The sequence below is a fragment of the Terrapene carolina genome, unplaced genomic scaffold, assembly GCF_002925995.2.
Source record: "Terrapene carolina triunguis isolate 2854851 unplaced genomic scaffold, T_m_triunguis-2.0 Scaffold147, whole genome shotgun sequence".
Classification (NCBI taxonomy): domain Eukaryota; kingdom Metazoa; phylum Chordata; order Testudines; family Emydidae; genus Terrapene; species Terrapene triunguis.
Window position 1 is genome coordinate 7,803,545 of NW_020664498.1, and position 25,097 is coordinate 7,828,641.

Consider the following 25,097-nt stretch of genomic DNA (forward strand, 5'->3'; position numbering starts at 1 on the left):
GCACACGTGGGGGGATGAAGAAAATTAAGGTCAGATTTCCCCTGAGTCACGGGCTACTCAGTGTGAATAGGGAGGGCAGAATATGGCCCCCAGAGATCTCTACGTGCAATGAGGAGAAGGATCGAAATTCAGGAGTGCGAGGTAAGACTGGCGAGTCCTAAGACGGGCCCTAAAGAACGTGCAGCTAAGGACAATCACCCTGGAAATTCAGAGGGACAAGAAACAGCCAGTGTGACTTCTCAAGGGACCGGAGACAAAGCGCACCAGGAAAATCGGGACACTGCAGAATGTTTGGCCTGGGCCCCCCAAACAATCTGCATCTCTGGAGGCAGAAGTCACCGGACAGCCAGTTAACCCAGTAGCAGTGAGACCGGCTCATAGGGAGTATATTATGTCAATCCACATTAGCCATGTGGAAGGGAGTCTGCTGTCACTGCCCAGTCCACATGGTGTTCACTGCAGACGCCCCTGCCAAGTGCATATCAGAGCCAGGGGGTGTGTGAGCCTGTGGGGCGGGAACAGCAGCAGTGAACAAATAGCCACACCCTTGTGCTGAAATGGCTACAAACCCGTCGTCCCCGGGCTCCATCCTGCCTCTCCTCTGAGCCTAAGGTGAATGAACTACAGGGACCCACGGTGTCCAGGCTCATGCAGGGGTGAAAGTAGAAATAGGGTCTTACCGGTACGGGGCTAGGTTGGGGCCAGGTCTGGCCCCCGGAAGGGGCGGGGCCTCGGACAGAAGGGGCAGGGATGGGGGGGGTCAGAGCCAGCCCCGGCCCGCCCTGTACCGGTAAGTGCCCTCCCCCTCCCCCGCTGGGGTAGCAGCAGCAGCCGGGGGCTCCGGCAGCGGGGCTCCAGGGTCTATTTAAAGGGCCCAGGACTCCCCTACTTCTACCGCTCCGGCCCTTTAAATAGCCCCCGGAGCCCTGGGGTAGTGGCAGGGCTCCGGCGGCTATTTAAAGGGCCCAGGGCAGTAGAGGCAGCGGGAGCCCAGCCCTTTAAATAACCCCCGGAGTCCCACTGCCGCTATCCCAGGGCTCCAGCGGCAATTTAAAGGGCCTGGGACTCCAGCCGCTGCTGGGAGCCCCAGGCCCTTTAAATTGCTGCCTGGGGAAGCCGGGCTGCCCCGGTACGGCGCACCAGCTCTTGCCGGTATGCCATACCGGGGCGTACCGGCTTACTTTCACCTCTGGGCTCATGGCACTGCCATATGCCCAGGGACCCCAAGGTAGAGGGGCACAAGGGATGGGTAAACACCCCAGCTTTGGCCCTTGGTTCGGCCAAGCACTGAAAATTCAAACCCAGCTTCTCTAAGTCTGCCCCTCACCTACAGCCCCACTCCCCTGCTGTCCCCCGAACAAGCCCTTTCCCAGCAGGCCCCATTTCCCTCTCCCTCTTCCATTGCCACCTGAGCCTCCGTGGGATGCAGAGGGGTGGCTTCTCCTGAAGAAAACCAGATCCTGTTCCCCCCTACTCCACCTGTGCTGTTGGACTAGGGCACCTTCCTGACACACTCACTGCAGTGACTGCCTGGGGGGCTGGTCAGCACCAGGGCCTCCTGGCCATCCCCAGGGAATCTCATGCTAGCCACCTCCTCCTGGCCTGTCTGTAGGACTGTTAACCCTTTCCGCTCTCCAGCAGAGGAAGCAGCCCCAGGCACAGACCGTTCTACAGCCTCAGGCCCCCCCTTGTCCCTCCTTCTCTTCTGCCCTTTCCCCCTCACACTGCCCATGAAGGAGGCGGGATCTCCACCAGCACAGACCGGCCCATGCACTGTTCTGTAAGGAATGTAAATCGACTTGCTCCAGTTTCAGGCTGCTGGCTTCTCCTCTGAGGACAGAGAGCGGGAGGTGACACGCTGGCCCCTCTCCTGGCTAAAACAGGGCTGGTCTGAGTTAATCTGGATTATTCACTGAGTTAATCTGGATTATTCACTTTTCCCGTTTCAGTGTCAATGTGAGAGACAATCCCCCAAATCACAATCCCTGCTGAGGCGGGGGGGGGGGGGGGGCTGGAGAATGCTTTACCTTGACCTTCTCTGATACTTCATCGTATAGGTTTATGTTCAGCTTTTTAATTCCTGGGACATGTAACTTTCTCTTCTTCTTCTGCTGGAGCTGGTACTCTGTTCTGGTCTTGACAATCACCTGTGAGGAGAGGAATCCGTGAGCGGTGACCTGTATACAGCCGGACGAGGTTGCATGGAACAACTGCTCAGACAGGCAAAAAGCAGAGCAGACTAGGGGAATGGGCCTGGGCCACTCGCAAGTAGCGACTCACCAACACCATGTTTGGGGCTTTCCTAATGGATCATCACAGCTGCTTGGGGGCCGAGGACAGAAAAAGTAGTGAGGCAACAAAGCTCATACCAAGAGAGAGCCACCCGTAGCCTCCTCCTGCCCTAATCCCCCCAGCCCAGAGCTGCTGGCAATGCCAGGAGGGCTCAGCATATTTCTGAAGGGAGTTCTGCTCCCAGTGGCACCGCAATAAGTGGCCTCCCAAGAGTCCTGCTCATTTGGTAGTGAGGCCAATAACCAAAAAGCAACCTGACCTCCAGCCGGATTCATGCAGCAATGCAGGGCAGGTCACCATTTGCTACATGTATGCCTAAAGCTAGGCACCTAACTCCATAAGCGGTCTGGTTGTCAGAGGTGCTGCATACCCCCTGCTCCTACCGAATGAAACCAGCAGGAGCCAGTTTTTCAGTGTCACTGACAATCTCTGACTCACATGACTGGGTGTGGATTTAGGAGCCTAAATTCTGGTCCCTAGGTTTGCCAATGCCGGCCTGCATTCAGATTCCACAGTGCGAGCTGTGTTTGGCTGCAGACATGGTGTGTGGTGCAGAGAAAACACACCATGGCCATCAGGAGCCAGGCTGAACTGGGGCTAGCAGGAGACAGAAACCATGGTCATTATTAGTCTTAAAGGTGCCACAGGACCCTCTGTTGCTTTTTACAGATTCAGACTAACACGGCTACCCCTCTGATACATGGTCATTATTGTCACAGATGACTTGGGGAGCCTGACTTGAGGCCCTTTCAGAGGGGCTGGTTTTCAGCAAATTCTGAGTAGTAGCTCTCTGGAAATTGGTCTCTGCAAGGCATCTCCAGGCCCCAGAAGGGAGGCACTCAGAGTGACTAGTCACCTGTGCAATCTTGGACCATCCTTTCTGTACTTGCCGGCTGAGTGAGAATGACCTGGAAATCATCAATGGAGAGGGATGGTTAGCGAGCGGTGCCAGTGGGAACACAATGGGCCCGCCAGCTGTGAGTACAATCTCTTGATCTTGATGCACCACTGCACCAGAAGTAACAACTGAATGCCCTACCCCCCTTCTCTGCAAGGGGTGTAGTTCTGTGGGGAGCAGGGATTCCCCCAGGCCATGATTTGCCGGCGGAGTCCCTCACAGCCATGACTGCAGCCCATGGCGTGGAGGGGTAGCAATTCACATCTAAAACCGGGCACCCAAAAGGCCTTTCTGAACGCACACCAGGGCACAAGGCACCTTACAGCAACACAGAGTCCCCAGCAGAGCAGCCAGGCAATCCCCAGCCACACAGCCAGTGAGGAAGGATCATGCTTTGAATGGTAAAATGATTGCATAGACGCTGCTACAGATGAAGAAAACATTGGAACCCTCCAGCAGGGAGAGCCACTGGATATGCTCACTACAACACAGCACCCTGCTCCAGCAGGAGAGAGTCATTCCGGCACCGAAACCTGAATCTTAAATCACTACAAACATTGAATCTGTGGGAAAACATACGAGCTGATTAAATTCATGAACCGATGCAGAACGGTATGGTGCAAACACAAGCCACGCACACCAGTCAGGAAGCTAACCTCAGCCCTGCTCTTTCCACTACGTACACTGAGGCCTGACCGACCCTCATGGAACAGATTCATCTGCCTGGGCTCCTGCTAAACAACTCAAATTTAAGGGGCCAGAACCTCAGGTCTGGCTGAGCTGTGCTTGGCTCAGAACTGGAGGGGAGGGAGCAAAGGCGGCTTTAAGCCATCCCCCTTTACCCTAGGGGTAGCCAGGAGCACAGCATAAATTAAAGCAATCACAGGGCTCTATTTACGCTGTGGTAACAGCCTCCTAGGGACCATGCCACTGGCTGGTGGTGACTGGAGCACAAGGCCCCAGGGCTCTCCCACCCTCAACATGACCCCTACACCAAGAGGGACCCAGGGGCCTCTTGATGCCAGCTGGCATGGAACTTTACAGGGATCCCCTGGGTGAGATACATCCCTAATAATTCACCAAGAGTGGCATGTGAGGTCTCTTCAGAGAGCCAGTAGCCCACTGGTCCTCCTAGTCATAGTGAAATGCACGTATGGGATAGTTAAGAAGTTATGTATTTATAGTGGGAATTATGTCCTTAAAGCCTCGACATTAAAAGCAGGCCACCAGGAAGTGACAGGGCTTGGACAGATTCTGTTCAGGCAGGGGCAGACGACACTTATCTCTCTGGCTGGTCAGGTGTGTCCCGTGCATTGTATGTATCACAATGGAGGCCTCTCTGCATTACTGAGCCTGATGCTAATCAAAAGAGTGCAAAACCTACCAGAGGTACGCTGCAGAAAAATGCAAAACCAGCAGGGGGCAACCTGTTATCAAGCAAAGACAATGGATTCTTGGGGTGTAACTGGGAGTACTGAGGTACTGCCAGCATCCTTTGCCAAGGAGCCAAACCTCAGCATCTTCCGTCTTAGGAAAGGGGGGTGGGGCTCAGAGCCAGCCTGGCTGGAAAATGCTGCAAAGACTTTGCGTGAAGTACAATGAATTAGATAGGACAGCATCTTGTTAATTCAATCTGAACTCTAGAGGCGTGTTTTGATTTGATTTTACATGTAACCATTTGTTTCCAATACTTTGGCTCGCTGCTGCTCGACTCTCTACACCTTGTTCAATACACTTGTACTTGTTTTCACGATAGTCAGATCTAGGTGCTGTGTGTTAAGCGGAACTGTGATCTGGGATGCAACGTGTAGGCTGGGGTCACTGTTCCTTTGGGAGCAGTGTATCTGTGAATACTATGAGTGTCCAGTGGACCAGGGGCTGGACACTCCAGGGGACGCTTGGAGGGCTCAGCGGCTGGAGCGTGCCCATTGCTAGCTTGCAGAGGCACAGCCCTGACGGCCCTGGGCACTGCGTCACAACCAGGGGATTCATGTTCACAGCGTCATAGATCCCAAGGCCAGAAGGGATCACTGTGATCATCTAGTCTGACCACCTGTGCAGCACAGGCCAGAGACCTGGCCCTGCCCCTAGAGCAGATCTTGTAGGAAAACATCCAAGCCTGATTTAAAAATTGACAGCAATGGAGAATCCACCACGGCACTTGGTCAGTTGATCCAATGGTTAATTATCCTCGCTGTTAAAAACGTGCGCCTTATTTCTGGGAAGGCCAAGAGGAAATGAGATACGTCCTGCACACCCAGGTCCACACCTGCCAGGGAGTCGCTGTGCAAAGGGAATAGCCTGCTCAGGGCAGTTTTCTGTCCTCTGCAGGAGCAATGTAAATGGGATGGAGTGGAGCTGAGAAACCAGCCCCAAAGCCTTCCCTGCACCTGATGTGGTCAAACCCCAGTGCGAACTGGGGGTGAACACTCTGCCCTCCCTTCGCTCGGGGCACCAGGCCGCCGAGCACTGGGGCCACAGTGTCTGCAGGTTGCTGGTGACGAGGTCCTGCTGTTGTGACAGTCAGCACCCTATGGATTGAAGTGGTGACCTCCCAGGCAAAAAGCACAAGGCTGCGTAGCTGGGGCTGTAACAGGCACATAGCCTCTGCAGATCAGCACGGTGGGGACCTGTCACACCCACTCTCCAGCAAGTTACACCAGTGTCCTCTTGTGACAGCCCACAGGAGAATGTGCCAACGAGGGATAACCTGGAAAATAAACCCCAGGATAGTTCAGAGTCAAGCCCTGAAGGGTCCCCATGTCCTGACCAAAGTCCTCTCTGCCTGCAGGCACCCAGCAGCAGCTGAACACGTGTGCTACAGGCATGCTTCACCAGACGGATGGAGGCCTGGTCTACGTTACACGGTTAGGTCAGCGTACGCTGCCTCGCATTGACCTAGCTGTGGAAGTGTCTTCACTTCAATTTGGCTCCCACCCACGTCAGTGCCTCTCGACGCCGATTTAGTAACGCCACCTCTCCAAGCAGCACGGAGTCACGGTCGATGTCATTCAGTTGACGCGGTGTCAGTTTAGACGCTGTGTTGCTTACATCAACTGTTACTGGCCTCCTGCAGCCTTCCCACAATGCCCCATGCTGACAATGCAAATCGACACAAGCACTCCTGGTGAAGATGCACACCGCTGACCCAAGAAGCTGCGTGTGCACACACACAAGCGATTTAATAACCGTGGTGGCTGTATCTGACATAAGTTAGGTCGTCATAATTTTGTAGTGTAGGGCTTCTCTGGCACTGTAACAGAAAGTCTGCAGTGCCAGAGAAGCCCTACAGACCTCCTGTGCCATAAAGAAACCACTGGATGAATACAGCCCTCAGTTAATACCCTTCTGCAGCGTCACCCAACTCCTTCTCCGATAAGGAGTGAGGTCTGGGCCCAGTGGTAACAGCCGATCATCCTGACTGGGAGAAAACTCCCAAAAGCAACTGTGCCAACAAAGTCTGTGCCCTGAATTCCCGGTAACAACAGCTGTGATCCCCCGACCAACACCGCACGAGGACACCAGCCCCTTGGTACCACCCCAGCAGCAAACACCCCCCAACCCAAAGCCACACGCTCACTCCAGAGCAAGCCCTCATTCATTTCTGTACAGCCACACCCCAAAACTCGCCTCCTCTCCATCTCCAGAACCAGTGACACTGGAGACGAATACAAGAATGACTGTCACCAACAGAGACAAGGCAACAGCAAACCATGGCTCCCTGCCCACAACCGGCAGCCTGGCATCGGAACCCCAACAGAGATGTGCGCAAAGCCAAGCGAAACTCTCACCACATGCCAAGGGAGAAGTGGGACACTGGAGACACTGGGCCAGATTCTCTGGTCTGATACAGCCTCTTATGCAGTGTGGAGCAACTAGAAATTCCTAGCAGAGCTCCCCATGCTGGGGACTCTCTGATCGCATAGCCACTTTCCACACCCTCTCCCCACATCAATGGAAGGAGGGGATGGGCCAGGGTGTTGTGGGGCCAGGCTTATTCTGGTGACATTACAGTAAGTCCCCTCTGGCCTAACCTTCTCCAGGGCTGGGCAGCCAAGGGGCAGAAAGCTGCTGCTGGCTCTCTGCACTCCCACTCTCCGCTATGTCCAAGTGCTGCTCTGATGCAGCGGAGAATGGGCGCCACAAAGCACAAAGCGAGAGGAGTGATGGAGGAGCCAGGGCCAGGGGAGACTGAAATGCAGAGACACTCGCTCCCCCGAGTGACTGACCCCAGGTTAGCAGAGAGGAGCAAAGACTGTCCATCCAAAACACAGAGCTGAGAAATTGGGCTTAAGGAGAGAGACGACAGAGACAGCATCACATGGGGCAGCTCCAAGTCCCCAACCCAAGGGCCCCAACTTTGGCCATCGGGCAGAGGGTGCTCAGCCAACAGCCAGTTGGCAATTTTTCCGACAATGTTTTTTGGTTGGAAAAAGCCAACTGCATGAGCATTTTGATAAGGCCGATAAGGGAGGCTGAGTCCCATCTGGTTTATTCTGGTCAAAGACTGTTTAACATGCATCCCTGGCAGACACTCATGGATGTTACAACCCACATTCAGGACCAATTTCCTCACCACTCCCAACTGCCCCTCCCACCAGAGGGTGCCCTAAGATATGGGATGATGTGAAGGATGGCAGGCCTCGAACCCGGGCATCCCCAGACAGTATTCAAACCATGGCCACTACCCAGCAGTTCACCTGAATGACTGGAGAAGGGGGCCAGTAAAGCTCTACCTCACAAAGAGCCCCACCCACAAAGCTCCTGACTGGGGGAGATGTCCAGCCCCACTGATTGGCTGGGAAGCTCTATATAAACCAGAAAGAGACACAGGAAGTTGTCTGAGCAAGTAGAGGAATCTTGACTAGCTGCTACTACGGACCCTGCCTACTTGCCTGACTGCTGAGCCCTGCCTTTCCACCTGTTCCTGCTTCCTGCCTCACTCTAGCCTTGTCCTCCAGCCCTCCACAGAGGCCCCAGCAAACAAATAGGGGCGGAGTCTCATTCACACCAATGCTCCTTTCCACCACTTGTTCTGGCAGGGTACATGTGCACACTGTAAGACCCCTTTACAGTGGCACAGCAACGTATAGTGGCCTTAGTGCAAACAAGAATCACTGGCCCAAGGGTGGATTCTGCTGCACTGACTATTGTTGAGTTCCCCTGAACATGTTGGGGCATGGCCGCGCACATCCCGGCTGGCACAGTCCAATTCCCCTTGAGCAAACCCAGCCCCAGTGTTGTGTTTGCCAATTGTTCACAAAGAAGTTTGGATTTCCCTGAATTTTCTCGTTTCTGCAAAAATGTCCATCCCTCACTCCTGGGAAACAAAAGTGTTGCACAGAACCAGAGACCTATTTGCACACATTGGCTTGCACACACTGACTAGCTAGCATGCAGATGGCATGTTTTTGCTCAGTGAGCCCCAGGGGGAGGACCCTACCTTAGGAGAGCGAGGGGCCTGTGGTGAGGGGGTGATGGAGCTGCTATCAGAGTGCTGTCAGTTCTGAACGTTAGCTTTAGTCTCAAAGCTTAGCTACGGGCTAAGCACAGCATCTGTCCATGTTCTCGAACCAGCAAATAAAGAGGCACAGACACCATGGCCAGAGAGCAATTCTGGGCCAGGTCCCCAGCTGGCACGAAGAGCCCAATTTACACCATCTGAGAGCCTGGCTCTACTATGGGAATAGGTGAGGTGCCCCAGGCTAATCACGCCCCCACATAACCGAATCCAGAAGAAACTCGATTTTATTCACTTCATTGTTTTTTTCCTTTTCAGAAAAAAATCGTGTGAGGTAATTTTCACTCACGAAGGAAATCGTGGCCCCTTTGTCACTGGCCCAAGGGTGGATTCTGCTGCACTGACTATTGTTGAGTTCCCCTGAACGTGTTGGGGCATGGCCGCGCACATCCCAGCTGGCACAGTCCAATTCCCCTTGAGCAAACCCAGCCCCAGCAGCGGGATTGTGGGAACAGGGGGCATGCTGGGCTTGGCTGCTGGTTTCACACACAGCACAGGGCCCCGGGAGAACCGGAAAGTGGTTAATAGCTCCTGAGAGGCAAATGAAGCAGCAAAGCACCACTGCTGCCCCATCAGACAGGGTGAGGGGGCCAGCAGGGGCAGAGGGGACTTGCACTTGGTGTTGGCCACCGAGGGGCACCGCTGGTATTACCTTGTCAGGGAAGGGCTGCTGTAGCTGGTTGACGTCCAGCGGCGTTATCAAAGGGATGTTGTCAAAGCTGTCATCACCGCTGCCGGTGCCCTGCTCCTTGTCCAGCTTCTCACAGAGATTGCTGCCCAGTTTCACCATGGTCAGATAATGCTGCTGAGAGGGAGGGAGGGGCAATAGGTCAGACAGTTGCTTGGTTTCCAGAGACAGCCGCGGGTTACCCAGAATCCCGTTTTGTCGGGCCGTGATCACGGCAGCGTCCCTCTGTGCACAGCCGCACAGCACCACAATGCTCTGAGCTAACTGAGTCCCAGAGCCCCAGACGGGGCTGGTGGGGTTTTGGCTGCACGCTGGCATGGCCATGGCTGGGACTGCCTGGAGAGGTGCTGGCAAGGCCCCGTCACTGAGCCAAGGGAGCTGTGCAAGCTGTTCCCCACTGGAAATCCCACTGTGCAGCCCTTCCAACTACCTTCACTGAGAAATGGATCAAACTGTCCCATCCCTCACCCCCTACTCCTTTGCTCCCAGCTAGTCTCTCAGCTATAGATGCAGCCCCCCGCAGTGTTCCCACAGAGAGGCTGGGTCCCATGTTCAGATTTGGACCCAGTGCCACCAGGTTCAGAGCTGGGTGGATCGGGGACTTTGTACCATGCCTGTTGCCAGCTGTTTGCATATTAGGGTGACCAGATAGCAAGTGTGAAAAATCAGGACGGTGGTGGGGGTTAATAGGTGCCTATATATGACAAAGTCCAGAATATCGGGACTGTCCCTATCTGGTCACCCTATTGCATATCCAAACAGCAGTAAGAGGATTCCACCCACCGTCAGCCTCCCCTTCCAGCCTCTTAGCCAAGTGTCCAACACCGACGCCCAGTGCCTGGGAAGCAACCGTGGCCCACGGAAGAGGTCTAGTCGGAGTGACTGGGACAGAGCAATCCCTCCACCCCTTGCTGCTTGCACAGCTCCCCTACAAAGAAACTGCATCACTGATGGAATGACTACACAGCATTCCTTCCAAGACTGAACACTGCTGGCAAGCGAACAGGAAATTGCAGGCTGTATGTAACAGCACCTCCGGTGATTCCTGCCATAACTTTATGAATGTGCTACTGGTCAGCTGCCCAGGCCTCCCAAAATCTCTCTCAAAGCCATAAAAACACACACAGCACAGCCTGAGCCCAGCTCCTAGTTCGCATGAACTAGCCAGAGACAAACTACAGCTTAGAACCAACCTGACTGGAGCGAGGGCTCATGCATGCATGTGCCAGTGTCTCCAAGGCCAAGTGTTCAAAACCCATCAGTCAGGTCCCAAAGTCAGGAGACCTGGTTAAAATCAGGAGGTTTGTTTAATAGTCAGTGCTGGGGTTTTTTTTGTTGCCCTTAGGACACACTTGGGTTATGCTTTCCTCCGCAATCAGAAGGGCTAAAACTTTTTTAAAAATGAAAGCTGAGATTCCTCTGACTCCAGGAGCTGGGGCTTTACGAAAAGCAACTACTGCAAGACTTGTGACAAAATTCCCAAAGTTGGCAGGATGGGAAGTCCATGGATTTCGGCAGGAGCTTAGCAGGTGCTCTGAGGGCAGTGCCAAGCTCCTAGATCAGAACCAGCCCATACAGAGATGTTAAGTATTTTGAGATAATTGGCAATCAGTTCATGGGATATGCAAAAGTCTAGTAAGCACAAGCTCTTCAGCACTTAAATACAGAGGCCAGGCTTGCAGGCTGCTCAGCCTCTCCTGTTATTCTTCATATACTTTTCTGAGGGTTGGTCACTTTCAAAAATCTGTCTGCTCCATTTAGGTGCTTTAAATAGGAGCTGTCAGATACTGAACTCTTTGAAAATCTGGCCCCAGATGCCTAGATATGGGTCTAAGCAACGGTGGGCTTCGGAGCCTGACTTTAGGCATTCTGCTTTGCAAGTGTTGGCTGTATTTTCAAGCATGGTTTTATGACGTCATTCAGAAATGTGAGCAGCTCAAAGGGATTGAAGATCAGCCCCAAAGAGCTCTTTCAAAACACCTGACTTTTTCAGCCCTAGGATGCAAACACCTTAGAGACATGGTGACAAAAGGTGTCAAAGAGAAGATGAGGATGGGAGGGACCGGATCATGGGACAATTATTCCTAGATTCCAAGGCTAGAAGGGACCACTGTGACCATCTAGTCTGACCTCCCGCATAACACAGGCCAGAGAACTGCCCCACAACAATTCCTAGAACAGATCTTTTAGAAAAACAGCCAATCTTGATTTAAAAATTGCCAGTGATAGAGAATCCACCGTGACCCTTGGTACATTGTTCCAATGGTTAATTATACTCACTGTTAACAATGTACGCCTTATTTCCAGTCTGAATTTGTGTAGCTCCAACCTCCAGCCATTGGATCATGTTATACCTTTCTCTGTTAGATTGAGGAGTCCATTATTAATATTTGTTCCCCATGTAGGTACTTATAGACTGTAATTGCACACCCCTAACCTTTTTGTTAAGCTAAATAGATTGAGCTCCTTGAGTCTATCACTATAAGGCAGGTTTTTTAATTCTTTAATCATTCTCGAGGCTCTTCTCTGAACCCTCTCCAACTTTTCAACATCCTTCTTGAATTGTGGACACCAGAACTGGACACTGTATTCTAGCATCAGTTGCACCAGTGTCAAATATGGAGCTAAAATAACCTTGCTACATCTACTTGAGATTCCCCTGTTCATGCATCCAAAGATCGCATTAGCCCTTTTGGTCACAGCATTGGACTGGGTGCTCGTATTCAGCTGATTATCCAACCCTCCACCCACCCATGTCTATTTGGAAACTGACTTTTCCAAACTCAGGTCTTGTCTACACTAGAGAGGGTATTGCCATGTAGCTATACGGACTAGCTAGACCATCATTACTATACTGGCAAACATTTCCAGGCTACACCTGGCCTCAGGCTGTGGCCTGCCATCATCCATGAGTTCTTAAAGCCCTAAATGAAAGCTGTTCACCCCCACCTCCAATAGCACAAACCATCAGTCATAGGTTCAGTGCTTAAATAAGAAAAGAACAAAAAAAAAGGAGGACCAAAGGCCAGTGCAAGGCACAGTTACGGCCGTTTGAGCACCTTCGCCGCACATTTGCCGACCTTCTGGGATTCTTTCACATTTAAGATTAGCTCTGAATGCTCAGAGTTTCTGATTCTTGTTTAGGGAATAATTGTAACGTCCCTGCAAAAGTGTTCATCCTTAAACCACTAATATGCACTCTCAGCCCTCACTTCCACAGAACACTCCCTCTCCCTGGGAAGGGCTTAAGAGATCAGGGTGGGGGGCGGTTGGGGCACAGAACAGCCCCCAGTTCAGAGCCCTGCCATAATTGCTATTGTCAGTTATTTGTTCACAGGCGATTTCCATATATTCCTCCTGCCTGAGCAGCGTTCAGGGCCCCCAACCCTCCCATTCCACTGACACAGGGTCCCAGCGGCCCTCCCTGTCTTTCTGTCCATTTTCTTCTTCTTGGTGATTGGGGAAGTGTCACAGGGTCAGTCCAGAATCAGAAACCACTCCAGGAGAAAGAGAGCGGCTTGTGCCAGGCAGAGTCATTCATCTGTTTATGCTCCTTCCCCCTGATTCCTTATAGCGCCATATGGGATGTTAGATAACGAATCCCAGCTGCTGGCTCTGGTGTACAGCAAGACAGGAAGGTGGGACAAGGGCATGGGTGGGAAGGCTATTTAGCATCCAGGGTCACATCCAGCACCCAGAACTACTCCAACCCATGAAGCTCAGCAGTGACCCGACAAGCCACACATCCTCTGTAGAGTCGGAAAGTGCTGGATGTGTGCTCCCTGTGACCCAGCACTGGGTATGTACCAGCTGGGATCCCAGCCACAGACAGGGCGCTGGGAGCAGGGACCCCTCATTAACCAGCTATATCCGCTTCCCGAGTGCACCAGGCATCGCTATTAAACCTACCCCCAGGGCCACATGCTCTTCCTGTTTACAAGTCCTTCTTTGTAATAAACCTCAGTCCTCCCCTGTACTCCACAATTATAAACAACCTCTGCACCATCTCTACAGACTGATGCATGATGAGCGAGTGACTCCTTCTGCCTTGTACCTCTGCTCTAACGTATGGCACAGAGAGGGTCGGTGTAGCTGGATTGTTAACTGGTTAAAAGATAGGAAACAAAGGGTAGAAATAAATGGTCAGTTTTCAGAATGGAGAGAGGTAAATGGTGGTGTCCCCCAGGGGTCTGTACTGGGCCCAGTCCTATTCAACATATTCATAAATGATCTGGAGAAAGGGGTAAACAGTGAGGTGGCAAAATTTGCAGATGATACAAAACTACTCAAGATAGTTAAGTCCCAAGCAGACTGTGAAGAGCTACAAAAGGATCTCTCAAAATTGGTTGACTGGGCAACAAAATGGCAGATGAAATTCAATGTTGATAAATGCAAAGTAATGCACATTGGAAAACATAATTCCAACTATACATACCAAATGATGCGGTCTAAATTAGCTGTTACCACTCAAGAAAGAGATCTTGGAGTCAGTGTGGATAGTTCTCTGAAAACATCCACTTAATGTGCAGCGGCAGTCAAAAAAGTGAACAGAATGTTGGGCATCATTAAGAAAGATAATAAGACAGAAAATATCCCTATCATATTGCCTCTATATAAATCCATGGTATGCCCACATCTTGAATACTGCGTGCAGATGTGGTCGCCCCATCTCAAAAAAGATATATTGGAATAGGAAAAGTTCAGAAAAGGGCAACAAAAATGATATGGGGTTTGGAACGGCTTCCATATGAGAAGAGATTACTGGGACTTTTCAGCTTGGAAAAGAGACAACTAAGGGGGGAATATGATTGAGGTCTATAAAATCATGACTGGTGTGGAGAAAGTAAATAAGGAAGTGTTATTTACGCTGTCTCATAACACAAGAACTAGGGGTCACCAAATGAAATTAATAGGCACTGGGTTTAAAACAAACAAAAGGAAGTATTTCTTCATACAACGCACAGTTAATCTGTGGAACTCCTTGCCGGAGGATGTTGTGAAGGCCAAGACTATAGCAGGGGTCAAGAAAGAACTAGATAAGTTCATGGAGAATAGGTCCATCAATGGCTATTAGCCAGGATGGGCAGGGATGGTGTCTCTAGCCTCTGTTTGCCAGAAGCTGGGAATGGGCAACAGGGGATGGATCACTTGATGATTACCTGTTCTGTTCATTCCCTCTGGAGCACCTGGCATTGGCTACTGTCAGAAGACAGGATACTGGGCTAGATGGACCTTTGGTCTGATCCAATATGGCCGTTCTCATGTTTTTATGGTGAACACCAACCAGTGAATGAAACACTGGGATTTGCAGGGCTGATTCCTTCAACAGACAGAAAAATCATCTGATCAGTGTCAGACACCCAGGCCTGCTCTCCTCAGAGCCATGAGCCAGGTGCACTCAGAACCATCAATTCCAAGGCCAGAAGGGATTATGGTGATCATCTAGTCTGACCTCCTCTAGAACACAGGCCTCAAAATAATTCTGAAACCAGATCTGTTACGAAGACATCCAATCTCAATTTAAAAATTGTCAGTGATAATGAATCGATCACAACCCTTCGTCAACTGATCCAAAGGTTAATTACTCTCACTGTTAAAAATGTACGCCTTATTCCCAGTCTGAATTTGTCTATCTTCAACTCCCAGCCATTGCATCATGTTAGACCTTTCTCTGTTAGGTTTCAGAGCTCTTTATCAAATATTTGTTCCCATGTAGGTCTTTATAGACTATGATCAAGTCACCACTTTACCTTTTCATTATTAAGCTAAATAGACTGAGCTCCTTGAGTCTATCACTATAAGTGATGTTTTTTAATTCTTTAATCATTCTCGTGGCTCTTTTCTGACCCTCTCTAATTATCAACATGGTACTTGAACCGTGGACACCAGAACCAGACACAGGATTCCAGCAGCGGTCGCACTCAGTGCCAAATACAGAGGTAACAACCTCTCTACTCCTGTTCAACATTCCCTGTTTATTCATCCAAGGATCACATTTGCGCTTTTGGCTACAGTGTTGCACTGGGAGCTCATGTTCAGCTGATTAGCCACCATGACCCCCAAATCTTTTTCAGAGTCACTGCTTCCCAGGATAGAGTCCCCCATCATGCAAGTACAGCGTACGTTCTTTGTTCCTAGATGTAAACATTTACATTTAGCCATATTAAAATGCATGTTGTTTCCTTGCACCCAATTTATAAGTGATGCAGATCGCTCTGCATCAGTGACTTGTCCTCTTCATTATTTACCTGCAGCCCCCTCCATAATTTTTGTGTCATCTGAAAACTTATCAGTGATGATTTTATGTTTTCTTCCAGGTCATTGATAAAAATGTTAAATAGCGTAGGGCCAAGAACCCATCACTGAGGGACACCAATGGAAACACACCCACTCAAGAATGATTCCCCTCGTACAACTACATTTTGAGACCTATCAATTAGCCAGTTTTTAATCCATTTAATGTACGCCATGTTAATTTTACATTGTTCTAGTTCTTCAAACAAAATGTTGTGTGGTACCAAACCAAATGCCTTAGAGAAGTCTAAGTATGTTATATCAACACTATTATCTTTATCAACCAGACTTTCAATTTTATAAAAAAAAGTATCAAGTTAGTTTGACAGGATCTATTTTCCTATAAACACATGATGATTTGCATTAATTACATTACTCTACTTTAATTCTTTATTGAGTGCCATATCAGCTGCTCCATTATCTTGCCCAGGATCAATGTCAGATTGACAGGCCTATAATTAACCAACTCATCTCATTTACCCTTTTTAAAAATTGGACAATATTAGCTTTCTTCTAGTCTTCTGGAACTTCCCCCGTACTCCAAGACTTATTGAAAATCAACATTAATGGTCCTGCGTGCTCCTCAGCCAGCTCTTTTAAAACTCTTGGATGCAAGATATGTGGATGTGCTAATTTAAAAATGTCTAACTTTGGTAGTTTCTGTTTAACATGCTCCAGAGATACTAGTGAAATGGGAAGAGTGTTATCACCATATGAGGAGAGTATTTCATCTGTTTTTCTCTAAATACCGAACAAATATTTATTGAATACTTCTGCCTTTTCTGCATTATTGATAATTCTACAGTAGAACCTCAGAGTTACAAACACCAGAGTTACGAACAGACCAGTCAATCACACACCTCATTTGGAACTGGAAGTACACAATAAGGCAGCAGCAGATATAAAAAAAAGCAAATACAGTACAGTATTGTGTTAAATGTAAACTACAAAAAAAAATAAAAAATAAAGGGAAAGCAATATTTTTCTTCTGCACAGTAAAGTTTCAAAGCTGTATTAAGTCAATGTTCAGTTGTAAACTTTTGAAAGAACAACCATAATGTTTTGTTCAGAGTTACAAACAACCTCCATTCCTGAGGTGTTCATAATTCTGAGGTTCTACTGTACTATGTCCATCCAGTAATGGATTGATACTATTGTCAGGATTCTTTTTGTTCCTAATATGTTTTAAAATCTCCTTATTGTCCTTAACTCCGCTGGCCATATGTCATGGAGTGTGGGGGGACACAAGGCCCTGCACCCCCGGCTTCCTGCGATTCACCATGACTCTCAGCCAGCCAGTAAAGCAGAAGGTTTATTTAGACGACAGGAATACAGTCCAAGACAGGTCTTGCAGGCACAGACAACAGGATTAGGTGCATCTTGGGGCCCCAGGGGCACCACAGCCCCCTGGGGGGAAGGTCAGAGCCCCGTCTGCCTGCCAGCCGTTCCACCAGCCAGCTCCTGAAACTCTCTCCCCAGCCTTTGTTCAGTTTCCCGGGCCAAGATGTCACCTGGCCTCTAACCCCTTCCTGGGTTCTCATGTTAGATGCTCAGGTATTCTCCCTCAAGGCCAGTCTCCCATCCCCCAATGCAGACCGTCCTAGCCCCACTCCCCTGCCTTCCCAGCCAACACTCCCCACTCAGCATTCAAAGACCACATTAAGAACAGTCCCAGTTCGTCACACCATAGATTTCTCCTTGTGTCCATTGACCTCCCTCATCAATTTTCTACAATTCCTAACTTCTGATTTATATTCATTACTATCAGCTTTCCCTTTCTTCTATTTGTTTTGGGTTTGTTTTTGTTTTTTTATAGCTGCCTTCACTTACCCTCTAAACCAGGTCATTTTTTTAAAACCAGTATGGCCGCCTTCCTCAATTTTGGCTCAACTTTACTTGGTTTTGTTGTTGTTTTGTTTTCCTAAAAACAGCCAGCTTTCTAGAGACAAGGAAACTTTGGGTTGCATTTTGCAGATATTTTATAGAAAAGTTTAAGAAAATGATCTGGATCTGAATCTTGTGGCTTAGGTTCCTTTCTACTAAATACCCAGGAAATCACAGCTGTGTACAGCATTCTTTGCTTCAGTGTTGCAACTCTAGTGAATTTATCACAGGTTTCATGATTTGTGGTGTATTCCTTAAAGCACTGGCTGCTGGAATCAGGAAATGGGATGACAACCACTGGCTCTTATTCTGCCTTTGTCTGCTAGAGGAAAGAGCCATTTATACTCAGAAATCCTCTCCCTGGATTGGTACTTGCAGACATGATCAAGTTACTGCTGAACTTTCTCTTGAATAAATTAATAGATAGGAAGAGATAAAAGAATCTCTATGTCTTCACTGCAAAGTTAACTCAGGTGATCAGCAGCCAGGTGAGTCTAGAGGGTATGAGCAGTCAATCTGCAAAGCCCTACCTGATTTACTGGGTCCTAACTGATGCTGCACTCCACCACATGTGTTGCTAGGACTGATGGGGAATATCCCATGGTTCTCTGTGCTGCAGTAAGAGGAACCACTATGATTCTTTCCCAGTGAGTTATGGGAGAGCTAGTCCATCCTCCTGGGCACACACCGGGAATTGTGGGAAGGCACTGGAGGACTATCAGTACTCCAGTGATTTAGGCTTGTCTACCCAAGTATAGTTGTGCTGATCAATTTCCCCACATAGATGAGGTTTTAACTGGTTGTTAAAGTAGGGTCAAGTAGGGGTGTTATCAGCCTGAGTGAAAGCAGCACTCAAGCTCTAACTGCCATGCCCAGGTTGCCTGGGTTGAACAAACGACCAAACTCAGGTGAGAGGTTTGTGTGTGGGGATGTGAACAGGAGGAGTGTTGTGCTGAAGAGGGACTGTCTCTGGCCCAACAAGGGATAAGATGTTACTAAAACCCTTATTTACTGGTACAACATTAAACAATGAAGTGTGGACAGACAGAAGTGCCATCGAGTTGAGCATTAGGCATCACTTTGCCCAGTCAATTAAGCAAACAGCAAAGGAAGAAAGACAGGAAAGAAGAAATCAGGTGGGGAAGGAAACATGACACATGGAGGGGTGACAGCAATAGACCAAGTCTCATAGCCCATGTGGTGTTCAGGATTCAGCCAGTGCTAGTAGAGGTGGAGATGTCATCTGGGTCCCTCTCTCTGTTCCGCTCTGATTGGATCCTCTCTCAGGATAAGGATGACAAATGGCCCATGGTATCATGGTGGATCCCAGGATACAGTGGTGGTGGCAGCCATGATGATAACAGTCACTCCATCCATCTTCACTCCAAAGACTCTTTTTAAGGATCCCCAAAGGGAGCAATAGGCAGAATAGACTATCTGTGAGGGACCAGGCAGTCTGGCCTAGTAGTCACAGCTGGGCTGAGGTCCTGCCCACTAGGGACAGGCATCACTGTGCAGGAGTTGGAGGGATCGCAAAGCCAGGTCCCACAAACCAGAGTCAGAATCAGGCCAGGGTCAAAGACCAGAGGCAGTACTAGGCTAGAATCAGGAGGCAGAAGTTGGGGTCAGGCTGAATTCAGAGACAGGGCAAGGTCCATGAAATTGCCCCCAACAACTTCCTAGGCCAACCCCAGGGGTTAAGTAGGGACACTGGGCCAATTGGAGGGCCACAGGGTACTGTCAATCTGGGTCTTGTGGGTGGTACCTTTTGTGGTGCCTACTCTCCACAGTGCTCCCTGGCTATTCTTCTTTACAACCTCTTGGTGGTACTGTGGGAATATCAACTACCCAAGGCTCTACAGTCTGGGGTTCTAAACCCCAGGTCCTTAGCTAGTACCTCATTATTTTATCCACCAGTTAGGCCTAATCACCAACTAGAGCTGGGGAATATTATTTATTTATTTATTTATTTCTGTGAATAGTATTCCTGAAAAATGCATTTTTTGGTCAAATTAAACTATTTGTGAATTTGGGTCCAATTTAGTGAATACTTTTGGCCCAATGACAATGGAGGAAAATATCTTTTGGAAAAGTTGGAACATTTTGGTGTGATATTTTTGAAACAAAATGTTTCAAATTTTCATTTCAGAGAGCACTGACAGTGTGGTCTGGGTGTGACTGGAGTGCTCGGGTGCACTGACAGTGTGGCTTGCGTGTGGTTGGAGTGTCTGAGTACACTGCAGTGTTCTCAGGGTCTGACTGGACTGTCTGAGTGCAATGACAGCCTTGTTGGGGTGTGACTGGACTGTCAGAGAGCACTGACAGTGTTGTCTGGTGTGACTGGAGTGTCAGAGAGCACAGACAGTGTTGTTGGGATGTGAATGGAGTGTTACAGAGCACTGACAGTGTTGCCAGGTGTGACTGGAGTGTGGGCAGCACTGACAGTGTTGCCAGGTGTGACTGGAATGTGGGCAGCACTGACAGTGTGGTTGGGTGTGACTGGAGTGTGGGAGTGCACTGACAGTGTTGTTGGGCGTGAGCAGCATTGACAGTGGGGTTTGGATGTGAAGGCGGCAAGGAAGAAGGAGACTTTTCCTTCCCTCAAGATTTCCCTGCTGTTAGGGGTTCAGCTGGGGGCAAGTCCTGATGCCACCTGTACTGTCACTCCACATAGCCTTCATTGGTGCTTTTATTTACTTGGCACCAGTCGCCCTAGTATCTGGGCAGGACGGGCCCTGATTCAGCAAAGCATTGTACTAGATGCTTAGCTGTAAGCAGACATGTTACGTTCTTTAGGGATGGACTGAAGCATGTGTTCATGAATTTGGGCCTACGTGAACAGTGCCTAGCTCCAGGAGAGAGGCTGCTGCCTGCCCCAGAGGCCTAGCTAAGGCTACCCCTGCAGCAAGGCTCAGACGGAGCTGGAGGCTCAGCAGAACCCGCACTAGAGAGAGCCAGCCGGGGAGGCCTCCAGCTGTTCCCAGCACTGATAGGTGGCAACAGGACAGAGAGGAATCTGCACAGCAGGACTCTGGTCTCAGCACTGCAGTGCTGCCACGGGAACAGGTCCAGCCCTAGATGAATCCCCGGACACACTGAAATCCAGCTGACCAAGTGACGCTCCATGGATATGAGCTGGTTGTTTCTGAGCTGAGTGTGTCTGCACTGATGGTCGTACCAGCTTCACGACAGCAATTTAAATCTTCATTTGAGTTAAAATGGTGCAGTCTTTGGATGTAGACAATGTCTTCCAGGCACAGACGTGTCTTTCAGCACCAAAGGTTAATATGTGTCTATTTAAGAGCAACTTAAACCAAGCAACTAAGCGCTCTCCTTTTATAGTAGATCCTGGCTTTCAAATCACCCCTTTTAGTCCTGTTATGACAGTTATGAACAGGGAGGGCAGAGACCAAATCTAAAATTGCTCTGAAATGAGAAGACATGAGGCAAGTGCCTCAGGCTGTCCAGGAGTCTTTGCTCAGTGAAGGCAGAACTGCTCACTGACTGCAGAGCTTTTATTCAAAAAGGAACACACACACCCAACCAGAGGAAATCAATTTTGCAAGCTACCCCCTGCCTGAGGATTCTGCATCTGCTCAACAACAAGGTGCAGCCGGCTGCAGGATCAAACCAGCAACAGAAACCACTCTAGAAGAAGCCGAGGAATAATACATTCCAGCTGGCTGAATAGTGGGGCGGGGTAGTCACAGACCTGTTTGCTCAGTCCCATGAGGGATTTGCTCATTGAATATTGTCAGACCCCTTTTGGGTTGCTTTCTGTGAACATTCTGTTTGCACAGATATCTGGCAAGGAGCTTTCATTTCTGAATGAGCAGATGTGTGTGCAAATGAGCGTGTTTATGTGTGAACTGGTATACTTGTGCTGGGAGTCATTCCTGGCCACCCTTACTCTCCCCCCCGCCCACTTCCTTGGGGGGAATGGGATAAGAGGAAGGGGACTGTAAAATCTATTAGAAAGCAAATACATACTTGTTCTCTGTCCACCAGCAAGGAAGGAACCCAGCTATTTTAAAATCTGGGGTCCTCATATAGAGTGAAATATAAAGCTATTTTTTGTGCAAAAGAGATCAGGAAAAGATCCAAACTGTCCTAACATTTTCTAAATATATTTCTAAAGCTTGTCTACTATGACAAAAATTGATCAGCAAACATTTTTGTGAATGAGACTGCCAAGTTTGTTCATTATTCTCTCATTCAAACGAGTTTACTGTTTCCAAATTGCAGAAACACCACCATGTGACTTAGGTAATCAATCCCACACCCAGAGTAACAAATGGCAAAGAGTCAAAGAGAACAGTTCATGACTCTCCGAAAATGGTGCAGTTCAGCTCTTTGGCAGAGGATTGCGAGGAGCAAGCAAGCCCCTCAGAAATCTGGGTCAGCTCATGAACAGTTGGAGAACAAAACAGGGAGGATATGTTTGCGACGAATAATTCAGAGATTGATAGCGTCTAAGGACAGAAGTGACCATTAGGTCACCTAGCTCTGCATAACACAGAGCAGAGAACCTCACCCCAGAATCCCTGCATTGACCCCCTCACATTTGGGTGAGCTAGAGAATATTTTTTAGAAAGAGACGTACAATCTTGATTGAAAGACTCCAAGTGATGGGGAATCCACAGTGTCACAGGGTGAGCTCTTCCAATGGGTAATTCCCCTCACTGTTAAAAATGTGCACCTTTTTTCCATTTGCTAGGAATTGCAAAAAGACAGTGGCTAATGGGTCAGTGGCTAATGGCTGGGTGCAGCCAAACTGCACTCACTGCAGGACCCGAGAAAGGCATGGGGAGGGGGAGTAGTTCTAAGCCACTTTTCCACTCCCTGGGCCTGGTCCCAGCCCAGACTGATTTGGTTAAGATGGCAAAGCTGCTCTGAGCAAGCCACTAAGGGCCTCTCCACTGGCCAGGGATGACTGGAGCAAGTTAATGCTCAGAACATGAGGTCTGATTAATTTTTGTAAGTTACAGATTACCATAAATGGAAGGAAGGAGCTCTTCAAGTTGGTTTGCCATTATTGGCAAAAAAGAAGCGGTTCAGTGGTATTGATTATTGGCTTTGTTTATTGTGCCAAGAGTTGTGAGGAGACAAATGGTTAAAACATCAGCATCCAGCCAGAAATTTCTGGAGTCCATCCACAAACAGTATGCACATGGTTACATAACATACATTAATTCATTTTGTAATGCGAAGTCCCAAAGTAATTTATTACAAATTCCTTATTTTTACTTTGAGCTTGATCATTTTCAGGCATCAATGGGGAGACAAAGAGTACTGACTAGTAGCTGAACCTTTGGAGAAAACCATCTCAGAGGACCTAGTTAAACACAACCCTTGGTGGCACCTTAGATGCAATAAGAAGTGCACCTATAAACTGAATTTGGCAAAGTTGGAGAGGAAGAGCATTGAGCATCAGGAAAAAGTTGAAGATACCGGGACAAGTGCCAGTTGTGGGTGAGACTTGCCTCATACTGGGTCCCATGGCATGAATTTTGAGAACACCTGCTTCCTCCGCAATAAGCCTGAAGGCATCTATAATGAAACTGCTGCCATACACTGTTCAGTGGAGTTTCTCTGTAGTTCCCATGAGGAGGCAGACACTAAAATTATTTGCATGCCATCAGTGCACACAGAGGGGAGCTACTAACCTCTGGATTTTTGCACAAGACACAAGTGTTCTATAGCTCTCTGTGAGATGCTACCAAGACTTCTGCACGATTCTGCTTTTGTGCCTACTGCTGAGGAACAGAATTGCTGTATATCCCTCCGAGATGTGTTCCTATCACTTAGGACATTAAAAGCCACCGCACTGCCAGGTTCCCACATTTTTTCAGGATGTCACACCACTGGAAGGCTGGCTGGAAAGACCAAATTATCTTACTGAAATGCATTTGATTCAGCCTCCAAAGTCTCTCTCCTTGCTCTGAAGGTGCATGGAATGGACAGTCACGGATGAGATCATAAATGCACTGGAGACATTCTTATGGCGAGTTTACCATTTGAAGATCAACAGTACGACACTTGCAAAGCTACACTGGTGGATGTTTTCCAAGAAACAGACAAATGGAAAAGAATTGCCACCGACAAGGGGTGCATTTATAACTGCTCTCAAGAGGGCAAATTATGAAGCAATGGAATGGCTCTGGGATGACTGAGTGCAACCAAACTACCCTCCCCTACTGGTCATGGATGGGGCTTGGAGGATGAACTGATCACATCAGTTATGTGTGAAATATGGTGGTTTCCAAATCAATCCTTCAGCTAATCAAATGCTCATGCGCAAAGACCAGATGCTCATCACCCTACAAATGTTTAACCAGCAGCCTGCCTTGCACGGAAATATACAAGTTCGGCTCAGATGAGGACCAGTGTGAGTGTCTAGCAGTGGTGCCCTAGACAGAAACAACACAACACTGATGATGACTTTGATGAACACACATTTTCAGTCCTACATGTCAAGTCTAATTACCCAAGGATTACCAAAGAGCAGTGTCTCCTTTTGTGAAGCAATGCATCCGTGTTAAAGTATGATTAAATAAATGTTGATTTTAAACATTTTCTCGAATACATATCTACATAATTGTTCTAGGATGCCATGTTTGGTACCACTGTGTTCGTGGGAGAAAGGGCTTTCAAATGATACCCAGCTGGACCCGTTTCCAATGACATTGTATTATCAACATTTCCACCAACTGGAGGACCTGGCCCTGGGAGCCAGAAGATCTGCAGGGAAGGAGTGAGTTTCCCCTGCCACACTGCAGAGGGTGACACCACTGAAATGATGATTGTGTAGATTTTTCCTGCTCAAAGGACACCTCCCTGAGCTTCCTCTCACTAACTTGCCCACGGGATGCGGTTTTACTACATTGTGCTCCCAGGCTGCCCCGGAAAAGCCTCCTGGAAATGAACCTTGGCTTCAGCCACTGAGCCCGAGCCCAAGTGGAGAACAGCTCTGCCTTCCCAGCTCCCTGCAGCAGGCTGTGGTCTGAATGCAGCAGGAGGCAAATCCAGCTCAGATCAATGCTCTGCATTTATCAAACACATTTAAACAAAGTCACCCGGACCTGGCTCATGGCAGTGAGAGGCAGCTCTGCGCCAGCACTGGGGAGCGGGCTGGCACGCGGCAGGAGCCACTCTCAGGCTGAAGGCTGCCTGCTGGTGATCCTGATGGAGATACTGCATAACCTGTGGGGCACTCACCCCTTCCTTCCTGCTTAGAGCTGGCTTCCTAGTCAGCTGCTGTAGCAGTGATGGCAGCCTTCTGCTGCTGCTGGATAGCCCAGAGAGGAGCGCCTGGAGGGCAGGGCCTCGACGCGTGGGCACATTCTGCCCTCAGCTCCTCACAGCACACATCAGCGCTGAGACCCTGCTTCCCCTGTGCGCACGGGTCTCTACTGGGAGAGCTGGAAGCCAGGCAGAGTTCCGTCAGGGATGGGGGCGGGGATGGGGTCGGGCGGTGTCCAGCTCAGAGGGGCTGGGCTCGGAGCTGGGGGTCAGGGCTG

At 49.2% G+C, this 25,097-nt stretch overlaps 1 protein-coding gene across 1 annotated transcript in view; it reads right to left on the minus strand.

Moving 5' to 3' along the window:
- LOC113406885 (neuronal vesicle trafficking-associated protein 1-like) overlaps positions 1–25,097 on the minus strand; it is a 44,962-nt gene that overhangs the window by 11,629 nt on the left and 8,236 nt on the right. Inside the window, exons 2-3 of the mRNA XM_026653724.1 lie at positions 9,364–9,516; positions 2,028–2,147 (exon numbers count right to left, since the gene is read on the minus strand). Of these exons, the coding sequence (XP_026509509.1) occupies positions 2,028–2,147; positions 9,364–9,501 (258 nt within the window). The 5' untranslated portion in view covers positions 9,502–9,516. The remainder of the gene's footprint in view (positions 1–2,027; positions 2,148–9,363; positions 9,517–25,097) is intronic.